At 32.7% G+C, this 22,578-nt stretch overlaps 1 protein-coding gene and 1 long non-coding RNA gene across 2 annotated transcripts in view; one reads left to right on the plus strand and one right to left on the minus strand.

Annotated features, from left to right (window-relative positions):
• Nucleotides 1-22,578, minus strand: part of LOC101901057 (tyrosine-protein phosphatase Lar) — an 898,201-nt gene that overhangs the window by 381,628 nt on the left and 493,995 nt on the right. Inside the window, exons 6-7 of the mRNA XM_059125202.1 lie at nt 19,745-19,876; nt 16,357-16,518 (exon numbers count right to left, since the gene is read on the minus strand). Coding sequence (XP_058981185.1) covers nt 16,357-16,518; nt 19,745-19,876 — 294 coding nt within the window. The remainder of the gene's footprint in view (nt 1-16,356; nt 16,519-19,744; nt 19,877-22,578) is intronic.
• On the plus strand, nt 15,199-15,683 carry LOC131803693 (uncharacterized). Its single transcript, XR_009342728.1, has 2 exons — nt 15,199-15,429; nt 15,489-15,683. It is a non-coding gene; the product is annotated as an uncharacterized LOC131803693 (long non-coding RNA).

Here is a 22,578-nt window from a genome sequence, read left to right on the forward strand (position 1 = left end):
TAATTGTTCGAAAAGTACTAAATGGTACCTAATTTGGTATTGCTTGATGGGATAGGGCTGGAGTCCTCAAATTTTATATTAAGGTCTTTGTTGGTATCGGGAATTGAGATATAGGTGTGGGGTTTCAAGTGCGTACTATATTTGTACGAAAAATACTAAATGGTACTAAATTTGGTATTAGGTGAAGGGATAGGGCTAGAATCCCAAAACTAAATATTGAGGGCTCTGTTAGTATCTGGAATTTAGATATTGGAGGTGGGATTGGAAATGGGTACTATATTTGTACGAAAAGGACAGGGCTGGTGTTCTCAAATTTGACATTGATGTCCCTGTTGGTATCTGAAATTGAGATAGTCTTGGAAATGCGTACTATAATAGTACAAAAAGTACTAAATTTGGTAATTGGTGAATGGATAGGGCTAGAGTCCTGAAATTTAATAGAGATATCACTTTTGGTATCTGGAATTAAGATATGGTGCTGGTTTAAGAAAGGTGTACTAAAATTGTACTAAATGGTACTATATTTGGTACTAAGTGAAGCATAGCATATTTTCTGCAATTTGTGGTAATAAAGGTGAGGCAAGCGACTACAAAAGCCAACAAATAACGAGCTGTTACCAAAAATAAGAAAAAAACGAGTGGTAAATTATGTTAAAATAATTTGCCGTTTTATTAAGGTATTTAAATGACGTTGGGCGCCATTTAAGTTAGAAAGCTAAGGATAAGATGTATGGCTGTCCTAAAAATGGATTTTTTTCGGGAGAAGAAATGTAGGACATATATTATTTAGAACCTTTTAAAATATCCAAAAATCATACTTTTTTAAAATTCGTACTAAAAAGGTACGAAAAGTACTAAAATGTACTAAAAATTGAATATTTGTGTTAGACAGTTGGAATAAGATAGAATTCCAAAATTTGGTATGAGAATCACCACTGATGAAGTGCAGGATAAATGTACCAAAGGGTTTTGGATTTTGTTTTTTTCGAAACGAATAGTTCTAAAATGGTACGAAACTTCTAAAATGGTACAATTTTGTATTTTGTGAACGGGTAGAGATAAAAACTTGAAATTTGGTATGGCAATTACGATTGAATTGGAGAAAGTTTGATATATAAAGGTAGTTTTGGATTTTTGTACTAAGTGTGCGAACTGTACTAAATAGTACTAAATTTGGAACAGCTTGTTCAGGAGTGAAAGGGTGAAACTGGAATTTTGAAATTTTATATTGGGCTCACTCTTGGTGTTAGGTTTGTGATAAAGAGTTGGTATTAGAAAAGTGCACAAAAGTACTAAATAGTACTATATTTGGTACAATTTGGTATTGGGTAAACATATAGAGCTTGAAATCTTAAATTTGTTATTAGGGTCGCAGTTTGTGAGTAGCCCGGGCAAATGGCGGTGGTTTCAGAAATGTGTGCTATAATTGTACGAAAAGTACGAAATGGTACCATATTTGGTATTGAGTGAAGAGATATGGGTAGAATCCTCAAATTTGATATTGAGGTCTCAGTTTATATCTGAAATTGAAATGTGGATGTGGTTTTGCAAATGAGTTCTAAAATTATACAAAACGTACTAAATGGTACAAATTTTGGATCACTGTTGGAGTCTAGGATGGAACGATGTATATTTTTTGGATATGAGTTATGAGGTCTAAAAAAATTTGGAAAAAATTCAGAAATATGATATTGAGGTCTGAAATTCTGAGATTTTATATTGAGGTCACTGCTAGTTTCTAGGGTTTATAGATGCAGACGTTGAAATAGTTTTGGACAGAAAAATTGGAGATGAGTCCCTTATGCAATGGTTTTACTAATATCCTCCTCAAAACCTATATAAACCTCAAAATGAAATATTTTTAAGACTTTTTGGAGTAAAGGGTAAATATTTCCCTATTATTCTTTTTGAAAAAGTAAAAACTTGAATTATATTCTGAAACCTTAAAAATTAGAAAAAATCTGAAAAGTCTTGATTAAACAATTTTGTCAAACTAAATAAATTGGGCATTTGGAGAACTAAAAGGGCCTAAAACGAACTGTTGGAATGAGTCAAAAATTTTAAGATGGAATTTTCGTTGACGAAGTCAGCTTCCTATTTTGGGTCTTAAAAAAATGTTTAAATTAAATTTTTTAATTTATTTGACCTCGACCTTGAATAACTTACGGAATATTAGAAAATTTTCAAAAATATTCAAAATTCCTGGCAGATATTTCCTTTCTTTTTGTTCTGCAATATATCCACAAAATCTAATTTCTCTATAGGGGCAGAAAACTAACGTTCTTCTTTTGCTTCTCCCAAAAAAATATTACCTCCCGTTTTGCTATCAATTCCAAATTTATTATTCATTCCGATGATAGCCACCACTGGCCTAGATATAAATCTATTTCCTTAAGAAAAAAAATCCCACAACTTATTGATGAAACCTATCAGCCCACATTCTCCGTTAAGCCCTTTACAAGCCACATTAACGATGCTATTCTACATCCTGCGAAAAATCCCCACAAGTATTGGCCCATAAATTTGGCCAGCTGTTACTCGTGTGTTTTTTATGTTTAAATTATATCCCCGGCCATAACTCTTTTCTTTCGTTCATCTTTTTTTTGCGAGAGGGGTAGGAAAGGCGAGGAGGGGCCATAGTTATTATTATCATTCATCGAGACCACATATTTTACAAGATAATTTGTATTTTCCTCCATTACACCACCACCATGCCACATGGAAAATTTAAGGGAGGGCGAAGGGGTTCTCCATCTTCGCAAAAGAGATATATACGGTTATCAGCAGAGATTCCCTATTTTCGGCAAAAAATATTCCCTATTTTTTTGGCCGAGATTCCTTATAACGTTAGGGCAACTAAAAATCATGGTAAACTGGATTTTTCGAAAACGCCATCCCTGGAAATTAAGAGAAGTGTGTGTGTGTATGCGTGTGGGTATTTTTGGCTTTTAGCCATGTTTGATACATTTAAAATGAATTGATTTTTTACTCCTTCTACGGGATTTAATGCCTTTGCAGATTTTTTTTTTTGGCCACCAAAGCTTTACAGCAACACTCGTAAACTAGAGGCTAGAGGTTAAAGTATTGAAGTTACCGGTATTACCAACACCACTACCAGCACCACCAACACCCCCACCACAACGCTGATGATGATGATCATCCTCGTCAGCATTGCCATCATCCTTGTCCAACGTCACGGTAGCCGGTAAATGCCATAAACCAAACTGAAATTGTTTTGTTGTTAAAGGTGGTAAAGTCATTTTTAATGGTTTGACTTAAATTTGTGTGATTTTTTTCCTCTCTCCCTCTCTCTCTCTCTCTCTCTCCCTGGTAGTTGGCTTCATGTTGTTGCCACTTTTGTTATATGGTATACCAACTACCATGACACCCCACCCCCCTCCTCAAAAAACCACTAATAGAGTTTCGAAAATAATGTTCGAAATAAAGGGTAATAGTGGTTGCGGGTGTTACCGCGGCTTGTTTGTTAAATACAGAGTTTAAATTCTCCGAAGGATAGCATATTTTCTGCAATTTGTGGTAATAAAGGTGAGGCAAGCGACTACAAAAGCCAACAAATAACCAGCTGTTACCAAAAATAAGAAAAAAAGGAGTGGTAAATTATGTTAAAATAATTTGCCGTTTTATTAAGGTATTTAGCTGGGTGAATAAACGTTGGGCGCCATTTAAGTTAGAAAGCTAAGGATAAGATGTATGGCTGTCCTAAAAATGAATGTTTTGTTCAGGAAAAGAAAAAAAGAGGGCATATATTATTTAGACCCTATTAAAATATCCAAAAATTACACTTTTTTAAATTCGTAGTAAAAGGGTACGAAAAGTACTAAAATGTATTAAAAATTGAATATTTGTATTGGACAAACTTTATGAGCTAGAATTAAAATAAAATTTGGAATACAAATCGCTGAGGGGTTTTGGATTTTTTTTGGAAACAAATAGTTCTAAAATGGTACTAAACTTCTCAAATGGTACAATTTTTGAAGATAATGTTTTGATGATAAAAACTTGGATTTTTAATTGTTTTGTGTTTTTTAAGCAGAGCGGAGATGTATATTGTATTTCTTATAAAAATTTAAAATATTCTCTGAAGGTGTTTTTTTTTTTTCTTATAAGAATAAACAATAGATTAGACCCTTTTAAAATATCCAAAAATTACACTTTTTTTTTTAAATTCGTACTAAAAGGGTAGGAAAAGTACTAAAATGTACTAAAAACTTATATTTTGTATTGGACAAACTTAATGAGCTAGAATTAAAATAAAATTTGGAATACAAATCACTGAGGGATTTTTGGATTTTTTTTTTTTTTTTTTTGAAAAAAAAAAAATAGTTCTAAAATGGTACTAAACTTCTAAAATAGTACAATTTCAAATTGTGTGAACGTATGGAGATAAAAACTTGAAATTTGGTATGGCAAATGCGATTGGGAGAAAAGTTTGATATATTAAGGTAGTTTTGGAAATTTGTACCAAGTGTGCGAATTGTACTAAATAGTACCAAATTTGGAAAAGTTTGTTTAGGGGTGAAATTTTATATTTTTGAAATTTTTTATTAGGCTCACTCTTGGTGCTAGGTTTGTGATAAAGAGTTGGTATTAGAAAAGTGCACAAAAGTACTAAATAGTACTATATTTGGTACAATTTGGTATTGGCTAAACAGATAGAGCTTGAAATTTTAATTTGTTATTAGGGTCGCAGTTTGTGAGTAGCCCGGGCAAATGGCGGTGGTTTCGGAAATGTGTGCCACAATTGTACGAAAAGTACGAAATGGTACTATATTTGCTATAGAGTGAAGGGATTTGGGTAGAATCTTCAAATTTGATATCGAGACATGAAAGTAATTTTTGAAATGTGTACCAAAATTGTACGAAAAGTACTAGATGGTACTAAATTCGATATTGGGTAAAAGCAAAGGGTTGAAATCCTTAAAGTTGATGTTGAGGTCTCTGTTGGTATCTGGAATTGAGATATGGAGGTGGTTTTGAGAATGTCTCAGTTGGGGGGTAGGTGTGCGATAAAAGGGTGATTTTGGAAATGTGTCTAAAAGTGCACAAAAAGTACTAAATAGTACTATATTTAGTACTAATTTGATATTGGATGAACAGATGGTGCTCGAAGTTAGAAATTTGGTATTAGGGTTGCTGCTCAAGTTTACCATAAACATATGGCGGTGGTTTCGGAAATGTGTGCTATAATTGTACGAAAAGTACGAAATGGTACTATATTTGGTATTGAGTAAAGGGATATGGGTAGAACCTCAAATTTGATATTAATCTGGAATTGAGACATGAAAGTAATTTTTGAAATGTGTACCAAAATTGTACGAAAAGTACTAGATGGTACTAAATTCCATATTGGGTAAAAGCAAAGGTCTTAAATCCTTAAATTTGATGTTGAGGTCACTGTCGGTATCTGGAATGAGACAGGGAGGTGGTTTTTGAAATGTGTACCATAATTATACGAAAAGTACTAAGTGGTACTAAATGGGGTACTAGGTGAAGTTATACAACTGGAATCCTCAAATTTGATATTGTGGTTTTTGTTGGTATCTGGAATTAAGATATGGAGGTGGGTTTGGAAATTTGTACCATAATTGTGAAAAAAAAGTACTAAATGGTACTAAATTTAGATCACTCTTGGTGTCTACGATGGATAGGCGTATATAATGGTTTGGGTACGCGTACTAAATGTTACTAAATTTGCAATAGCAATATTTATCCATGGATTAATGTGGGGTTTGAAATATATTTCTTAAAAAACCATTATAGATTTTTAAGAATAGAATAGAAATGGATTTTTAAGATTTGTTTTTCGCAAGGATTTTTTTTAACAATTTTTTTTTTTAAACGACAAACATAGACATTCTAGGAATAGTTTCCAAGGATTACTTAATATTTTTTTAAGAAAATAATATTTTTATTTACATTTAAGAATATTTTGTTCTTGGACTAACATGCACATTTCACGGAGATTTTTTACAAGCACAATCGATGTTTTTATAAATTTATAAATAAAAGGACAAAGACTTTTCCACCGGATTCAAGGAATTATTTTATAGGAGTATTTTCTCGTGTATTTTCCAAGAATATTTATTCTACGATAAAATGAATTTTTAAGGATATTTTTGGGTAAGTTTTAAGTTGGGTTTTTAAGATATTTTTTAAGGACTTATATAGATTTTTCACGAAGATTTTTATTTTTGCCAGGACTTGGTGGATTTAAAAAAAATTTTTCCACACATTGGAAAAAACATCTTTATCTTTATTTTCTTCCAATGGCTAAGTAGATTCTTAAGAAAACTTGGATTTTTTATTTTTTTTTTTGTGTTTTTTTTTAAGTAGAGCGGAGATGTATTCTAAATAAAGAGGCCTCTAGAAGGGTTCACTTAAAAAAAAAAAAAAAATTAAAAATTTCTGTGAGGGTATTATATTTCTTATAAAAATTTAAACTTTTTATATATTTTTAAGGAATAGACCACTGCTAGAGGCCTCCTTCCTCTATCCAATCATTAACCCCTTTGATTTTTTTTCCCAAAAACAAAGAACAAACTAACAAATTCCAATCTCAATATTCCTCGAAGAGCAATTACGAATAATTGTAATGATTTTTTTAAAAAATATTTTCTGTCAATTATGAACCAACATCAACCACCACCACCACCCCCAACCCTTACTACCCTTCTCCGCTTAATGGCAAAACAATGTAATGTTTGTTAGCATTTATAATTGTGGCAGTTATTGTTATTGCAATATTTGTTGTTTCTTGTTGTTGTTGCTGCTGAAGCTTTGTTTCATCATCATTGACGGACTATTAAAATTGAGGAACCATTTCAGATTTTTTTCGTTGTGTTTTTGCAAATTATTGTTAACAATCTCTCTCTCTCTCTCTCTCTCTCTCTCTCTCTCTCTCTCTCTCTCTCTCTCTCTCTGGTTACAAAATAGAAAAATTGCTTGGAATTCAGAAACAATCAACTTTTATTGCTGCGAATAATAATGATGATGATGATGAGCTGCGTTGTGACTGCCTTCCCCTACACCCTTACCACCGTTCGCTCACCCACGACTAACAAACAAAATAACAATTATTGTTATGGAAATTACAAGAGGCGATAATGGGGAAAAGTCATGGTTGGAACACAAAATATGTAAAATTGTATTTGAAATTTTAATGATAGAAGGGGGACGCAGCTTGGTTTCTATGTGCAAAAATATGTGGCATACTTTTAGGAGCATTTTTGAAAAGTTTCTTAAAAATTCGATATATTATTTTATTGAAATGTAAATGATAACTGATAAAATTAGCACCATATGTTAATATGAAGGTGCAAACATATGTGGCATACTTTAAGGCAAAATTTAAATTTTTTTTTTTTACATTAAATATAAAAATTTTTAAATGTGAATTTAAATTAATAAAATAAGTAATTTATTTTACAAAAAATATGCAAAAATATGTGGCATATTTTTAGGATTTTTTTTCCTGAATTCTAAATTTAATTAAAATTTCATTTAATAAAAATTCGATACACTATTTCATTTAAATATAAATGATAGTAAATAAAACTAGAACTTTATTTTTACTAGATATGTGCAAAAATATGTAGCATACTTTTGGGTAAAATTTTACCAAAAAATATTTTTTCCATGACAAACATGGGGAACTTCAATGGATTCTCAAGAGAATTTTTTCCCAAGGCTTATCGTGGATTTTTCAAAACAACATTTCTAAGGACAAGTGTGGACTTTCAATAATATTTCTACCAAGAATTGATGTGGACTTTTACGGATAGTTGTTGAATGGACTATCGTATACTTTAGGTCATTCTTTTCGAGGACTTCAAACGAGGAATTTTGTGAAAATTTCTATTAATGAAAATTCGATACCTATATTATGTAATTTAAATGTAAATGGCAATTTATACAGTTAACACTTTATTTCACTTAAATGCGAAGCATACTTTTAGGTAAAAATTACCAAAAAATATTTTTCCCATAACTTCGATGGAGTCAAGATTATTTTTTCGTAGGCTCTTTTTATACCCTCCACCATTCTATGGAGGGTATATTAATGTTGTCATTCCGTTGTAACTCCTACAGAATATATATATTCCGGATCAGCGTAAAATTCTAAGACGATCTAGAGATGTCTGTCTTTCGAATGAATTGGAGATGTCTGTCTGTCTTTCGAACGAATTGGGATAGAAGGCTAACATTTTGCATACATGCATAGTTTACCAGAAGGCAGTTTAAGTTCGTAAATGGATCATGTCGGTCCATGTTTTCGTATAGCTCCCATATAACGGTATCTCCAGATATTCGGTATTTTAATGATTTCAGCGATAGTATTTATCGGAATTATTTCAATTTTCGTATTTAAAGTTCGTAATGGGTACTACAGCCTACGACAAAAATGTTTGTATGTATTTCCACGTCTTCGTATAGCCCTCATATAACTGTACCTCCCGATATTCGGTATTTTCATGATTTTAGCGACATTATTCACCGGAATTGTTTCAAATTTGGCATTTGAAGTTCGTAATGGGTACTACAGCCTATGGCAGAACATTTCGTAAGCAGGTTAACGTCTTCGTGTAGCCCCCACTTAACCGTAGCTACCGATATCCTGTATTATCATGATTTCAGCAACATTATTTACCGGAATTATTTCAAATTTCGTTTTTGAAGTTCCTAGTGGGTACTACAGCCAATGCAAAAATTTGTCTATGCAGGTCCACGTCTTCGTAAAACCCCCTTTAACGGTAGCTCCCAATATTCGGTATTTTCACGATTTTAGCAACATTATTCACCGGAATCGGTTCAAATTTCGTATTGGGAGATCTTAATGGTTACTATAATCTATGGAAAAAATAGGTATGCAGGTCCACGTCTTCGTATTCAGTATTTTCATAATTTCAGCAACATTATTCACCGGAATTATTTCAAATTTTATGTTTGAAGATCGTAATGGGAACTACAACCTATGGAAAAAAATTTCGTATGCAGGTCCACGTCTTCGTATAGCCACCATATAACGATACCTCCCTATATTCGGTATTTTGATGATTTTAGCGACATTATTTACCGGAATCGGTTCAAATTTCGTATTGGGAGATCTTACTGGTTACTACAACCTATGGAAAAACAATTTTCGTAAGCAGATCAACGTCTTCGTATATCCCCCATATTACGGTACATCCCGATATTCGGTATTTTGATGATTTTATCGACATTTTTCACCGGAATTATTTCAAATTTGGTAATTGAAGTTCGTAATGGATACTACAGCCTGTGACAAAAAATTTCGTAAGCAGGTCCACGTCTTTGTATATTCTCCAGTTTTCATTCAAGTGCTAGTTTCCTTAATTTTTTTTAAAAAATTCAAATTGCTTCCAAATGGTGGAGTATATTAAAAGTTCGGCCTGGCCGGACCGAGCTGCTGCTTAATTGATGTATTTAAAAAAAAAAAAACAATTTTTCAAAGGACTAATCTAGATTTTCTACAATATTTCTTATAAGGATTTATTTGGGCTGTTACGTATGTTTTTTTTTTCATGGACTATAGTGACTTTTTAGGAAAACTTTTTTCCAAGGACTTCAAAGGAGGAGTTTTTTTTATGAAATTTTTGATCAAGGACTGAAATCATGGGTTTATTTAAACATTTTTCCCACAAGACTAAAGGTATTTTATAAGAATATTTTCCATTTATTTATTTTTTATTTTTTACAAAGGTCTCTCGGGGATTTTCTCAGAAGATGTTTCCCAATTTTTGAGAATATTTTTAATGTGGATTTCTTATGAATATATTTTTCGATTTTTAAAATTATTAAAGCCCTAGAAATAATTAAGTTTATACCATAGTCTTATGTATTTTATGGAAGAGCTTTATTTGGATTTAGATGTGCCAACAATGTGGCCTACTTTAAGGCTAAATTTTGAATTTTTTTCAAATTTTGAATTTTGGATGATAACCAGCTTTACTTAGACCTAAAAAATATTGCTAATAAAAATAATTTAATTATTTTAAGAAACGCTTTACGCTTCATTTTTGCAATAAAACTTAAAATTAGTGCACACTTTAAGGCCTTCACACCACCAGTCACTTAGAGGCAGCCTACTCTACTAGGAGGCCAAATTGAAAACTTGAAACCTCATATGGATTTTAAGACTGCCCTTACAATATCACACAATCTATTTTATGTCATAAAATACACAGACAGACAGAGCAGACGCACTCACACTTCCATATTTGGTTTCGGGAATTTTAAGTGGCGTAACATGGGAGCATCATGTGTATATCCACTGGCAAAATAATGCATTTTTTGGTGCCTAGTCTGGAAAGGGCAACAATTTTCAACTGTTTCCCATGGCCAGCACAAATAAAAATTGTTCTTGGTGACTAAATCTTTGTTCCCCTACTCCTCCTCCTCCTGCCCCCTACCACGAGAAATACGCATGAATCTGCAGTTGTGCCCTTTTTAACTAACCACTATTTTTGGTGTTACAACTGTAACTGGCACCACGAACGAAGAAAAATCCCATATGCCAGATGCCTTTTAATTTGCGTTACACTACAATTTATGTTATTAATACACTCCAGACTGCGGCAAGGAGGAGGAGGGAGGAAGGGGGGAAGGAGTGGGAGGCAATGGCGGTGTAGTAGACGATATAGGATGAGCATTACCATGACGAGCACATTGGTACACAGCCAGTCAGCCAGCCAGCCAATTCATTGGTTCACTCAGACATTTATTGTCCTCAAATACTGTAGATGCCTACCAAGCCTGGTACGCCGTTACCTCCCAATAATGGTATTCCCTGCCATGAATCTGTGACATTTTTTCCCTGTTATTAGAATTTTGTGTTGGGAATAGGACGAGTTTTTGTAATTTTTGTTACCAAGGTAGGCGGTACGTAGTTTTTTTTTTTAATTTTTTTTCCAGCAATCGGAAACTGTTCAGATTTTTTCTTGTTCTGGCAAATATTTAGAAAGTACCTTAGGATTGCCAATGAAAATAAAAACTAGTTAAGGTTTTGATGTTTATGGCGTTGTTAAGGATTAGAAGGACAATTTACTTAAATGGGAAAAGCAACAGCTGGTGTTATTGTGGCAGGACAAAAAACAAATTGAGGCATATGCGACGTAAATAAAAGTGATTATAAAAATTTGAATTCTTGAACAAATATTTTTTTTGAGGTCTATCAAATATATTTTTTGTTGAAAATATTTTTTAAAGGACTAACTTCATCTAATTTTAAAAATATTTTTTCAAGGATACAAGAAGATTTTTAAGGATTTTTCCAAGGACAAAAGATCAATTTTTAAAAGTTTTTTGAAAAAAAAAAATAGATGACACCTAAAAGTATGCTATAAAACTCTAAGTAAGTGTGAAAACACTACTTCCATATGTTTCAAATATGAAATGTCATAATAATTACGGAAGCGCCCATAAATATGCTATAAAAAGGCTTACTCTAAATTGGGAACAGGCACTTCCCATATGACACTAATATGAGGTGAGATAAAACAACTGCAACAAAGTCAAACGCCATAATTTTTACATTTTTTTTTTCAAATTTTATTGAATGAACGGAAATAGCATTCAATTTTAGAAAAAGTTTAGATTTGTCGAATTGGTCACCTTTGGCACGAATTATGGCCTTCAAACGTAACACGCTGCCCAAATGTTGCTCTGCGGCGAAGCGCTTGCTTGAGGTGATCGACACTTTGGTATTTTTTAATGCCAACCTTGCTTTCCACTATACTCCAAATACAATAGTCTAACGGATTGGTATCCGGAGATTTTGGTGGCCACACGATGGCCGAATATTGCTCTGCGGTATTTTGGCCCATTCCCAGCGAAGCGCTGGCTTGAGGTGATCGACGCTTTGGTATTTGTTAGTGCCAACCTTACTTTCCAAAATACTCCAGACACAATAGCCCAACGACCATTGTGCGCTGGAAATGAAGCGATGAACCTCATTTTGTATTCCGTTAAAAAGCAGTAAGTTCGGCCGTTCCGAACTTGGAATACCCTCCACAATGTGAAACGAATTTAGAAATTTTCAAAAAATAAAATCCCTTAAAAATTCTATTAAAATCTTAAAAATATCGAATATAGGAAGGTATAGATATATGGAGCCTATACGAAGACCTGGTCCAGCATAGCCACCAATTTTCTGTCACAGGTTGTAGCATCCATTACGAACTTCAATTACGACATATCAAACAATTTCGGTGGGTATTGTACCTAAACTCATCAAAATACCGAATATGCGGAGGTACAAGAATATATTGAGCTTATACGAAGACGTGGACCTGCTCAGACAATTTTTTGTCATAGGCTGTAATATCCATTACGAACTTCAAATACCAAATTTGAAACAATTCCGTTGAATAATGTCGCTAAAATCATAAAAATGCCGAATATCGGGAGGTACCGTTATATGGGGGCTATACGAAAACGTGGACCTGCAAAGCCCACTTTCTGTCATAGGCTGTAGTATCTGTTACGAACTTCAAATACCAAATTTGAAACAATTCCGGTGAATAATGTCGCTAAAATCATCAAAATACCGAATATAGGGAGGTGCCGTTATATGGGGGCTATATGAAAACGTGGACCTGCACAGACAATTTTCTGTCATAGGCTGTAGCATTCATTTCGAACTTCAAATATTAAATTTGAAACAATTCCGGTGAATAATGTCGCTGAAATTATCAAAATACTGAATATAGGGAGGTATCGTTATAGGGGGGCTATACGAAAACGTGGACCTGTACAGACAATTTTCTGTCATGGGCTGTAGTGTGCATTTCGAGCTTCAAATACCAAATTTGAAACAATTCCGGTGAATAATGTCGCTAAAATAATCAAAATACCGAATATCGGGAGATACCGTTATATGGGGGCTATACGAAGACGTGGACCTGCACAGACAATTTTCTGTCATAGGCTGTAGTATCCATTTCAAATTTCAAATATTAAATTTGAAACAATTCCGGTGAATAATGTCGCTAAAATCATCAAAATACCGAATATTGGGAGGTACCGTTAAATGGCGGCTGTATGGAGACGTGGACCTGCACAAACAATTTTCTGTCATAGGCTGTAGTATATATTGCGAACTTCAAATATCAAATTTGAAACAATTCCGGTGAATAATGTCGCTAAAATAATCAAAATACCGAATATCGGGAGATATCGTTATATGGGGGCTATACGAAGACGTGGACCTGCACAGACAATTTTCTGTCATAGGCTGTAATATCCATTACGAACTTCAAATATCAAATTTGAAACAATTCCGTTGAATAATGTCGCTAAAATCATCAAAATACCGAATATAGGGAGGTACAGATATATGGAGCCTATACGAAGACCTGGATCTGCATAGACAATTTTCTGTCTTAGGCTGTAGTATCCGTTTCGAACTTTAAATACCAAATTTGAAACAATTCTGGTGAATAATGTCGCTAAAATCATCAAAATACCAAATATCCGGAGGACATACAGACGGACAGACAGAGAGACACACAGACGGACAGACGGACATGGCTGAATCGTCTTAGAATTTTACGCTGATCAAGAATATATATATACTTTGTTGGGTCTGGTATGAGTATTTCGGGGAGTTACAAACGGAATGACAAAGTTAATATACCCACCATCCATTATATGGTAGAGGGTATAAAAACAAAAAAAAAAAAAAAATAATAAAATAGATTTGATTAAAACTCTACACCGGAAAACCACTAAATTCGAATGAAAAACAAATAAAGCATGGCCAACACAAATTCGCCTAAAAGCATGCCCCGAAAAAAAAATATTTGATTTTTCAACTTCTTTTGCATAGCCTGGCTTCCCTTTCTCTCCGGAAAAAAACCCATTGATTTTTGAAAACTTAAATAACATTGTTAGTTGATTAGGCTTTTGGGTCAAAAGTTGGTCCTCCATACAAGAGAAGAGTGTAAGGGAGGGGGCAAGAGAAAGCAGAACCAGCAATAGTTTAATCAATGCCTCTATTTTTCCGACATCCTGTGTGTGTGAGTCTGAGCTTCCTGGCAAAATTTATTTTCTCATAAGAATTTGTCAAAGCACTACAACAACCCAACATACCAAAAATACAATGCAGCTTGAGAACAATATTATAAAAATATAATTTTTCAACAATGCTTGAGAAACACTTATGTTCCACAAACATTTCTCAAATCTGTCCCTTGTTGACAAATTAGTTTTGATTTTTTGTGAAAATTGTCAGCAAGAAATTATTTTCTTTGGCAGAAAACAAAATCACGCGAATTTAGGACCCATTTCTGGACCGAACCCTTAAGGTATGCATGAATAATAAATCCGGGAATCTTTCACATAAATTATTCCAATCCCATTTCAGATTGGAAGCATCAAAAAAGTTGAAGGAATTCAATAGATGTGTAGTCTTAGTGGAAGAGATGCAGAAGTTCAAATAAGGGAGAAGAAAGCGTCAGGGTATCAAGGCCACATGAGGCAGTGACTACTGGGATGTCCATTAAGAAAAAAATGTGAAAAATGATTAAAAATTAAAAAAATAATAATATTATATACTATTACAAAAATAAGCTTATTATAATATTATTTTTGTAAGCTTATTCTACAATTTCAAGTATAAGCTTATAAATAAGGGTTCCGTTTCGATTATTCTATACTTGTTACACAAACATTTTTCAATGTTTTCTCAAGATTTTCTCAAGCTTAAGGCTTATGTTCATAAGCTTAATGTAATATTATTCTCAAGCCATTTTGGTATGTTGGGAAGTACCTAAAAATTATTTGTTTGTGTGGGTGTATGTGGGTGTGTGTGTGTTTCATGTGAATGGCCATGGTATATGGATGAGTGGTTCTCTTTTTTCCATGGAAGTTTTCTCTGAGCTCATTGCTCGTAGTTTTCAAGAGTTAAAGAGATCAATAAAGCAAAATCAAATGTTACCACAACAACATTTAAACTTGCACTAACACACACACACAAAGGCACACAAAAATTTAACAAAAAAAAAAAAAAAAAAAAAAAAAAAAAAAAAAAAAAAAAAAATAAATAAAAAAATAAAATAAAAAAAGAAGAGAGAGAGAGAGAGAAAATAAACTTTTTTTTGAAATTTAACACATGTATCCCAACACACACACACACATAGAAACTCAGAACTCACCCAACATACCAAAAATACAATACAGCTTGAGAATAATATTATGAAAATATTTTATCGTAAGAATTCCTCAACAATGCTAGAGAAAAACTTTTTTGCACAAACTTTTCTCAAATCTGTCCTTTGTTGACAAATTTGTTTTGATTTTTTTGTGAAAATTGTCGACAAAAAAAATATTTTCTTTGGATAAAATCAAAATCACGCGAATTTAAGACCCATTTCTGGACGAAACTCTAAGGTAATGATGAGTAATAAATCTGGGAATCTGTAGTGTATATTATTTCAATCTCATTTCAGAATAGAGGCGTCAAAAAGTTGCAAGAATTCAAGAGAAGTGAAGAATTAGTGGAGGAGATGCGAAAGCTCAAATAAGGGGAAAGAAATCATCTAGGTATCAATGCAACAGGAGGCAGCGACAGCTGGGATGGCGATCAATGAATGAAATGTGTAAAATAATTAAAAAATAAATATTTTATACCATTGAAAAAATAAGCTTGATATAATATTACTTTCGTAAGCTTATTCTGCAATTACAAGAATAAGCTTATGAATAAGGGTTCCCTTTCGATTATTCTATAATTGTTAAACAACCATTTCTCAATACATTCTCAAGATTTTCTCAAGCTTAAGGCTTATTTTTGAAAGCTTATTAAAATATTATTCTCAAGTCAATTTGGTATGTTGGGTAACATAAAATAAATGTTTATATAAAAAGTTAAAAGTACACAGACCATGAGGATGTTGTTGTTGCACTGGAAAATAAGAACACCAACAACAAGACCAGCTGTGGAATAAAAGTTCCCAGAGACGTAAAAAAAAAACAACTAACCAACATTCAATAAAAAAGTTTAAAAATACAATTTTTACTATTTTTCCAGTAGTTTATCAAGGATTAATTTTTTGATAAAGGATGTTAGCTGAACTCAGCCCAACCTCTTCTTCCACACACAATAAATACATACGTTGTGTGTTGGCATTTGAGATTTTGGCAACCAAAATAAAAGCCAGAGAGTTTAGTAAATATTTTGAGCAAATTTAATTAAATATAAAAAAACTTTGTCCTTCATTGGAGTTGCCGGGCTCCTTTCCCATAGACCACCACTCTATCTATGCCTTAAATAAATAGTCAAAGGTCATAGGGGGTGTTTGGAGTGTGTGCACTTACCTTCATACACTGTTAATGTAGCATCTGCTGATACAGCATCGCCAACACCATTCTCAGCTACGCACTCGTATGGAGCATCATCACGTCCCGAACGTACAGGCTCAATGCGTAATATCGAAACACCTCCCGGTTGTTCCAATACCGTGTAACGTGATTGGGTGCCTGGAAAAAAAATCAAAGAAAAGGGAAAACGTTACGGCATGAGCATTATTCGTACAATATGTTGTCATAAGAGGGAGAGAGGGGGAAGTGAGGTTGATCAGAACGTGTTAAAATAAATGTTTATATGTGTTTGATAATCTGTCCAATCAAAGAACACCCAAAAAAAAAAAAAATCAATATTGTTCCAGTATTTGATTTATTAAATTATTAAAGAAATATAAAAGGAAAACAATGCGACGTGCGGAGTTAACAACATTAACAAGAAATTGAATTAAAAAAATCCTGCAGGGAAATCTCGGCTAACAGACGTGATTTTTTGGAAATTGAGGATTTTTGGAATAATTTTTAAAAGGAGCTCTGAGATGAGAAAATTTTTAAGAAAACCTAGATTAAAAAAATAGGGACCTCTAAGAGGATGCGGATAAAAAATATTTTTAAAGGAGGATGTGGATGTGGATTTTTGAAATTATTTTTAAAAGCCTCATAACAGGCCATGGAAATTTTAAAAATTTATTATAAGTGACCTATGGAAGAAGGTGGACTTTTTAAAAATATTCCACAAAAAAAAAAATAAATAAATAAATAAATATATATATATATATATATATTAAAAATAATTTTTAAGGAATTGGAAGTCCTGGATAATATTTATAAAGGACGTTAGAGGTCCTGGACGTGGATTTTTTAAAAATAATTCTTAAGGAATTGGAGGTCCTGGATAATATTTTTAAAGGACTTTAGAGGTCCTGGATTGACGTGGATTTTTTTAAAAATATCTCTTAGAGGTCCTGGATAGACGTGGTTTTTTATAAAATATTTTTAGGGGTCCTGAATGGACGTAGAAGTCCTGAATTTAATTTATATATATATATATATATATATATATATATATATATATATATATATATATATATATATATATATATATATATTAAAAATAATTTTTAAGGAATTGGAAGTCCTGGATAATATTTATAAATGACGTTAGAGGTCCTGGATTGACGTGGATTTTTTTAAAAATATCTCTTAGAGGTCCTGGATAGACGTGGTTTTTTATAAAATATTTTTAGGGGTCCTGAATGGACGTAGAAGTCCTGAATTTAATTTAAAATATTTGTTTAAAAATATTCTTAGAGGCCCTGTATAGACGTGGATTGTTTAAAAATATTTTTATAGAGGTCCTGGATATTTTTAACGAACGTTAATATTTATAAACGACGTTATAGGTGAATGTGGATTTTTTAAAAATATTTTTAAAGGACGTTAAAGGTCCTGGATGGAAGTGGATTTTTTAAAAATATTTCTAAAGGACCTCTAACGGGCCGTTGAATTTTTAAAAATATTCTTAAATGACCTTCGTTAAATTTTTAAAAATATTTTAAAGAGACCTTTAAGAGGACCTGCATTTTTCAAAAATATTTTTAAAGGACCTCAAAGGGAATGTGGATTTTTTAAAAATATCTTTAAAGGCCAGAAAATTTTTAATATTTTCAAAGAAAAAAAAAAGTTAAAGACCCTTTAAGATACGTGGACTTTTCAAAAATATTTTTTAAGGTCTCTTGAAAGGACGTGGATTTTTAAAGAAATATTTTTAAAAGTCCTTCAAAGAACGTGTATTTTTTAGATATATTTTTAAAGGTCCTCCAAAGGACATGGATTGTTAAAAAATAATTTTTAAAGGTCCTCCAAAGGACGTAGATTTTTAAAAAATAATTTTAAAGGTCCTCCAAATAACGTGGATTTTTAAAAAAATAATTTTTAAAGGTCCTCCAACGGACGTGGATTTTTTAAAAATATTTTCAGAGGTTTTTTAAAATGACATGGATTTTTCAAAAATATTTTTAAAGGTCTTTTAAAATGTCGTGGATTTTCAAACATATTTTTAATGTCTTTTAAAAGGACGTGGATTTTTAAAAAATATTATTTAAGGTCTGTTGAAAAGACGTGGATTTTTAAAAATATTATTTAAGGTCTCTTGAAAGGACGTGGATTTTTAAGAAATATTTTTAAAGATTCTCCAAATGACGGGGATTTTTTAAAAATATTTTTTAAAGGTCCTCCAAAGGACGTAGATTTTAATAAATAATTTTTAAAGGTCCTCCGAAGGACGTAGATTTTTAAAAAATAATTTTTAAAGGTCCTTCAAAGGACGTAGATTTCTAAAAAATAATTTTTAAAGGTCCTTCAAAGGACGTAGATTTCTAAAAAATAATTTTTAAAGGTCCTCCAAAGGACGTGGATTGTTTACAAATATTTTTGAAGGTTCTCCAAGAGGAAGTGTATTTTTTAAAAATATTTTTAAAAACTCTCCAAGAGGACGTGTTTTTTTTTAAATATCTTTTAAAATCTCTCCAAGTGGACATGGATTTTTTAAAAATAATTTTAAAAACTCTCCATTTTTAAAAATGTTTTTAAGGATCTTTAAGAGGGCCTGCATTTTCCAAAAATATTTTCAAGGCACTTGGACCTCTAAGAGAACTTGAATTTTTAAAAAATATTTTTAAAGGACCTCCAAGAGAACATGGATTTCTTAAAAATATTTTTAAGGAATCTCTAAGAAGTTGTGAAATTTTTAACGTTATATTTAGCGGAGGTCTTGCAAGAGGATGTGGATTCTTCAAAAATATTTTTAAAAGACCACTAACAGGGCGTAGGATCAAGTCTTTAGAGGAAATCTTATAGGACGTGGATTTTTCAAAAATATTTTCGGAAGCAATTTCATTCAAACTGCGCGTGGATTTCAAATATTTTTTAAGGACGTGAACTTTTCGGAAACATTTTCATTCAAACTAAGCGTGGATTTCAAATATATTTAAGGACTTCTAAGAGGACCAAGGTTTTCTTTATACAATATTTAAGGACATTCCATGGTCGTATTATAAATATTTTACATGGACCTCCAACTAAAGCGTTTTTTTTCTTTTAATATATTTAAAGGACCTCTAAGAAGTCATGGATTTTTTATATTACGTTTAAAGGACATTTCATGGACGTATTAAAAATATTTTACAAGGACCTCCAATTGATGTAAAAACTATTTTTGAGGATCTCCAATTGACTTGGATTTTTTTTAAAGAATATTTTTCAAGCATCTCTCTGATCCTTTAATTTTTCTAGATAATATTCTAGAAGGTAGGGTATCAAATACAAAAAATGTCATCGAAAAACAATTATTTGAAGCATACTTTTAGGCAATGTGCTCTTAACTTAAATTTTTTTTCCTCACCTGAAACTTTCTTGCCATTCTTTCTCCAAACTATCGTTGGCGGTGGATCTCCTCGGGCCGCACAATAGAATGTCGCAACTCCTCCCACTCGAACGCCCAGGTTTTGGGGTTTCTTGATGATTTCCGGTGGATCTGTAAGAAAAAAACAATGCAAAAAAATCAGAAAGCAATTCAATTATTATCGAGAATTTTACGCACAAAAGGTGATCGAATATTTTTCGTTGCATTAAGAAACAAACAAAGGGGGGGTGGAAAGAAAATCCTTTACTGTAAACCAATAAAGAAAAGTACAAAAAGAGAAAAAAATAAAATAAAGGAAATCCAAAATGAAATCAGTGGTGAAAAATGGAAGGGAAATGAAACGTTGCCATGGTCACCCAGCAGAAACATAAAATACTTTGTCGGTCATATATATCTCGATGGGAGCATCCATATGCTCGGTGTTGGTGGAAACAGGTAACCTCAAAGTTCTCTCGCTGGGACAATGGAAATGTAAGGACACACGCACACACACACTCACACCCAGAGAGACACAATAATCTTATTCTGCATGTTCCGCTTTGCCAGCTATACACATTTATTGTGTAAATATTTTCTCTTTGTCGATATGATTATTTTTCCGTTTTTCTTACTTCTTTTGTATGTGTGTGTGTGAAAAGATCCCGGTGTGCGTGCTATTGTGTGTGTGTAAGGCACCATTGGCTCCATCCGGCCATCTTTTGGCCATTCGTATCGTTGTGGTCAAAGGCACAACCCAGCAGCCGGACAACAAGATTGCATGAAAATATTTTATGGCATTACTGGGAGAATCAATCTGGTTGGTTCTGCTTGTTTTCATTTCAGCTTTTTTCTGTTTTTTGTTTTCCACCTCTTGGAATATGCCGGGGTGTTAAGGTTGTCGATGGCCCATGTCGCACAAAGAGGTCATACAAATAAATTGTTGATTCGTGACAAATTCTGAAAATTACAATTTTGTATGGCCTCCTCTTTGGTCCCGATTCTCCGGGGCTGGTATTGTTTACAGATATTCCGAAGAGAAAAAAAACAGAAGAAAAAATCACATGGAAGGAAGTGGTTCCTGGGGTCTGGACTGGTCACAGAGCTACGGAGGTTTTAACCATTACCGATGCCATTGATTTCATTTGTTTTGCCTTTCATCTCCTTCTTCCACGGAGTGAGCACATCTCCTGCCAGCCAGCCAGCCTTCCCTGTTTGCTTTATTTGTTTTACATGGAATTTATTACATTGTTTTCTTCATTTGTTTATTTGCTCTTTCTGTTATTGCGAACAAGAATGTGAGTGTGTGCCTGTATTCGTTTCGTCCCCTTGTTTGTGAATTCCATCTTTACTGATATTTATGCAAATACCGGCATCATTCTTAAATTTAATATAGCATACTTTTTTCCGAACAATAGCTGGGATTTCCTAGAAATCATTCATATTAAGTCGTCTCCTTGCGAGAAAAGCACGAACAGTGTGGCATAATTTTTGGGGCTCATGTTAAGTAGGCTATTTAAAGCATACTTTTAGATGTTAATAGCGATAACAGATGGATATTTGAAATTAGGGGGGATGGAGGTTGGTTTTGGATTTTCAGGAATATTTTTAAAGGACCTTTTAAAGGATCCTTGAACTTGAATTTTTAGGAAATTTTTTGTTCACTCTTCCTAGGGAGTTCAGGAGTATAAAAGGTGATTTTGCAGGTACATTTTTAAATTATGGGGGATGGAGGCTGGTTATAGGTTTTCAGGAATATTTCAAAGGACCTTTTAAAAGATCCACAAACTTGAATTTTTAAGAATTTTTTTTTTTTCACTCTTCCGAGGAGGTTCAGACCTATAAAAGCCGATTTTGCAGAGACTTTTTTCAAGAATCATCCAGACAATAAAAGTGGATTTATGAGAATGTTTCTCAGACATGGATTTTCAGGACTGTTTTTTCAAGGATTTTTTTTTACGATAAATTGGATTTTTTAGACCTTTTTCACAACATTCCAGGCCCACAAACAGATAACCTATGAAGGCTAAAATCGTGGATTTCTGAAAAATTGCAAAATATTCTTTCAAGGATCTTTAGATTCACAAATTTTTGGAAACATTTTTCTGGGTCTTTTTCAAGGGCAACAAAAGTAGAATTTTGCTCACATAGAATAAATTTGAACTCTTGAAATATTTTTTGAAGGGGTTTTCAGGATTTTTATTACATTTCGTTTCAATGATCTTCCCTAGCCCCAAACGAAGGTTTTTCTGAGTATTTTTCCAAAGATTTTCCTGAGCCAAAAAACATGAATTTCAAGGATATTTTTTTCAACGACCAAAAATGGGGATTTTTGATATATTTTTACAAGACATTCAGAGCCACAAGCTTGGATTTTTGAGGAATATTTTTTTCAAGGACTTTCAGGTCTGAAATCGTAGATCCTTCAAAACAGCGTACTTGGATTTTTAAGAATATTTTCAAGCACTTTCCAAAGCAACAAATTGTTATTATCATCGTCGAGATTAAAAAAAATTGCAAAGGATCTTCCTAGGCCAAAATCGGGAATTTTTAAGAAGAGTCTTTCAAGGGCTTTCCACTATTATATTTTAGGATTATTTATATAAGGATCTTAAAGAGCCACATACGTCGATTTTAAATAATATATTTGTAAGAACCTTTAGGAGCCTTCAAGAAAATTTCTTCCAGGGCTTTCCACGGCTTTAAGCGCTTGTTAGGGGATTTTTAAAGATTTTCCTTCCACGATTAAAATAAAAATATTAAAAGTATAAGAATTAAAAAATAAACTACTTAAAAGGAATATCGAAAAATAAATTTAATAATTTTCAAAAAATAAT

Source organism: Musca domestica, unplaced genomic scaffold (genome assembly GCF_030504385.1).
Source record: "Musca domestica strain aabys unplaced genomic scaffold, Musca_domestica.polishedcontigs.V.1.1 32, whole genome shotgun sequence".
Lineage (NCBI taxonomy): Eukaryota > Metazoa > Arthropoda > Insecta > Diptera > Muscidae > Musca > Musca domestica.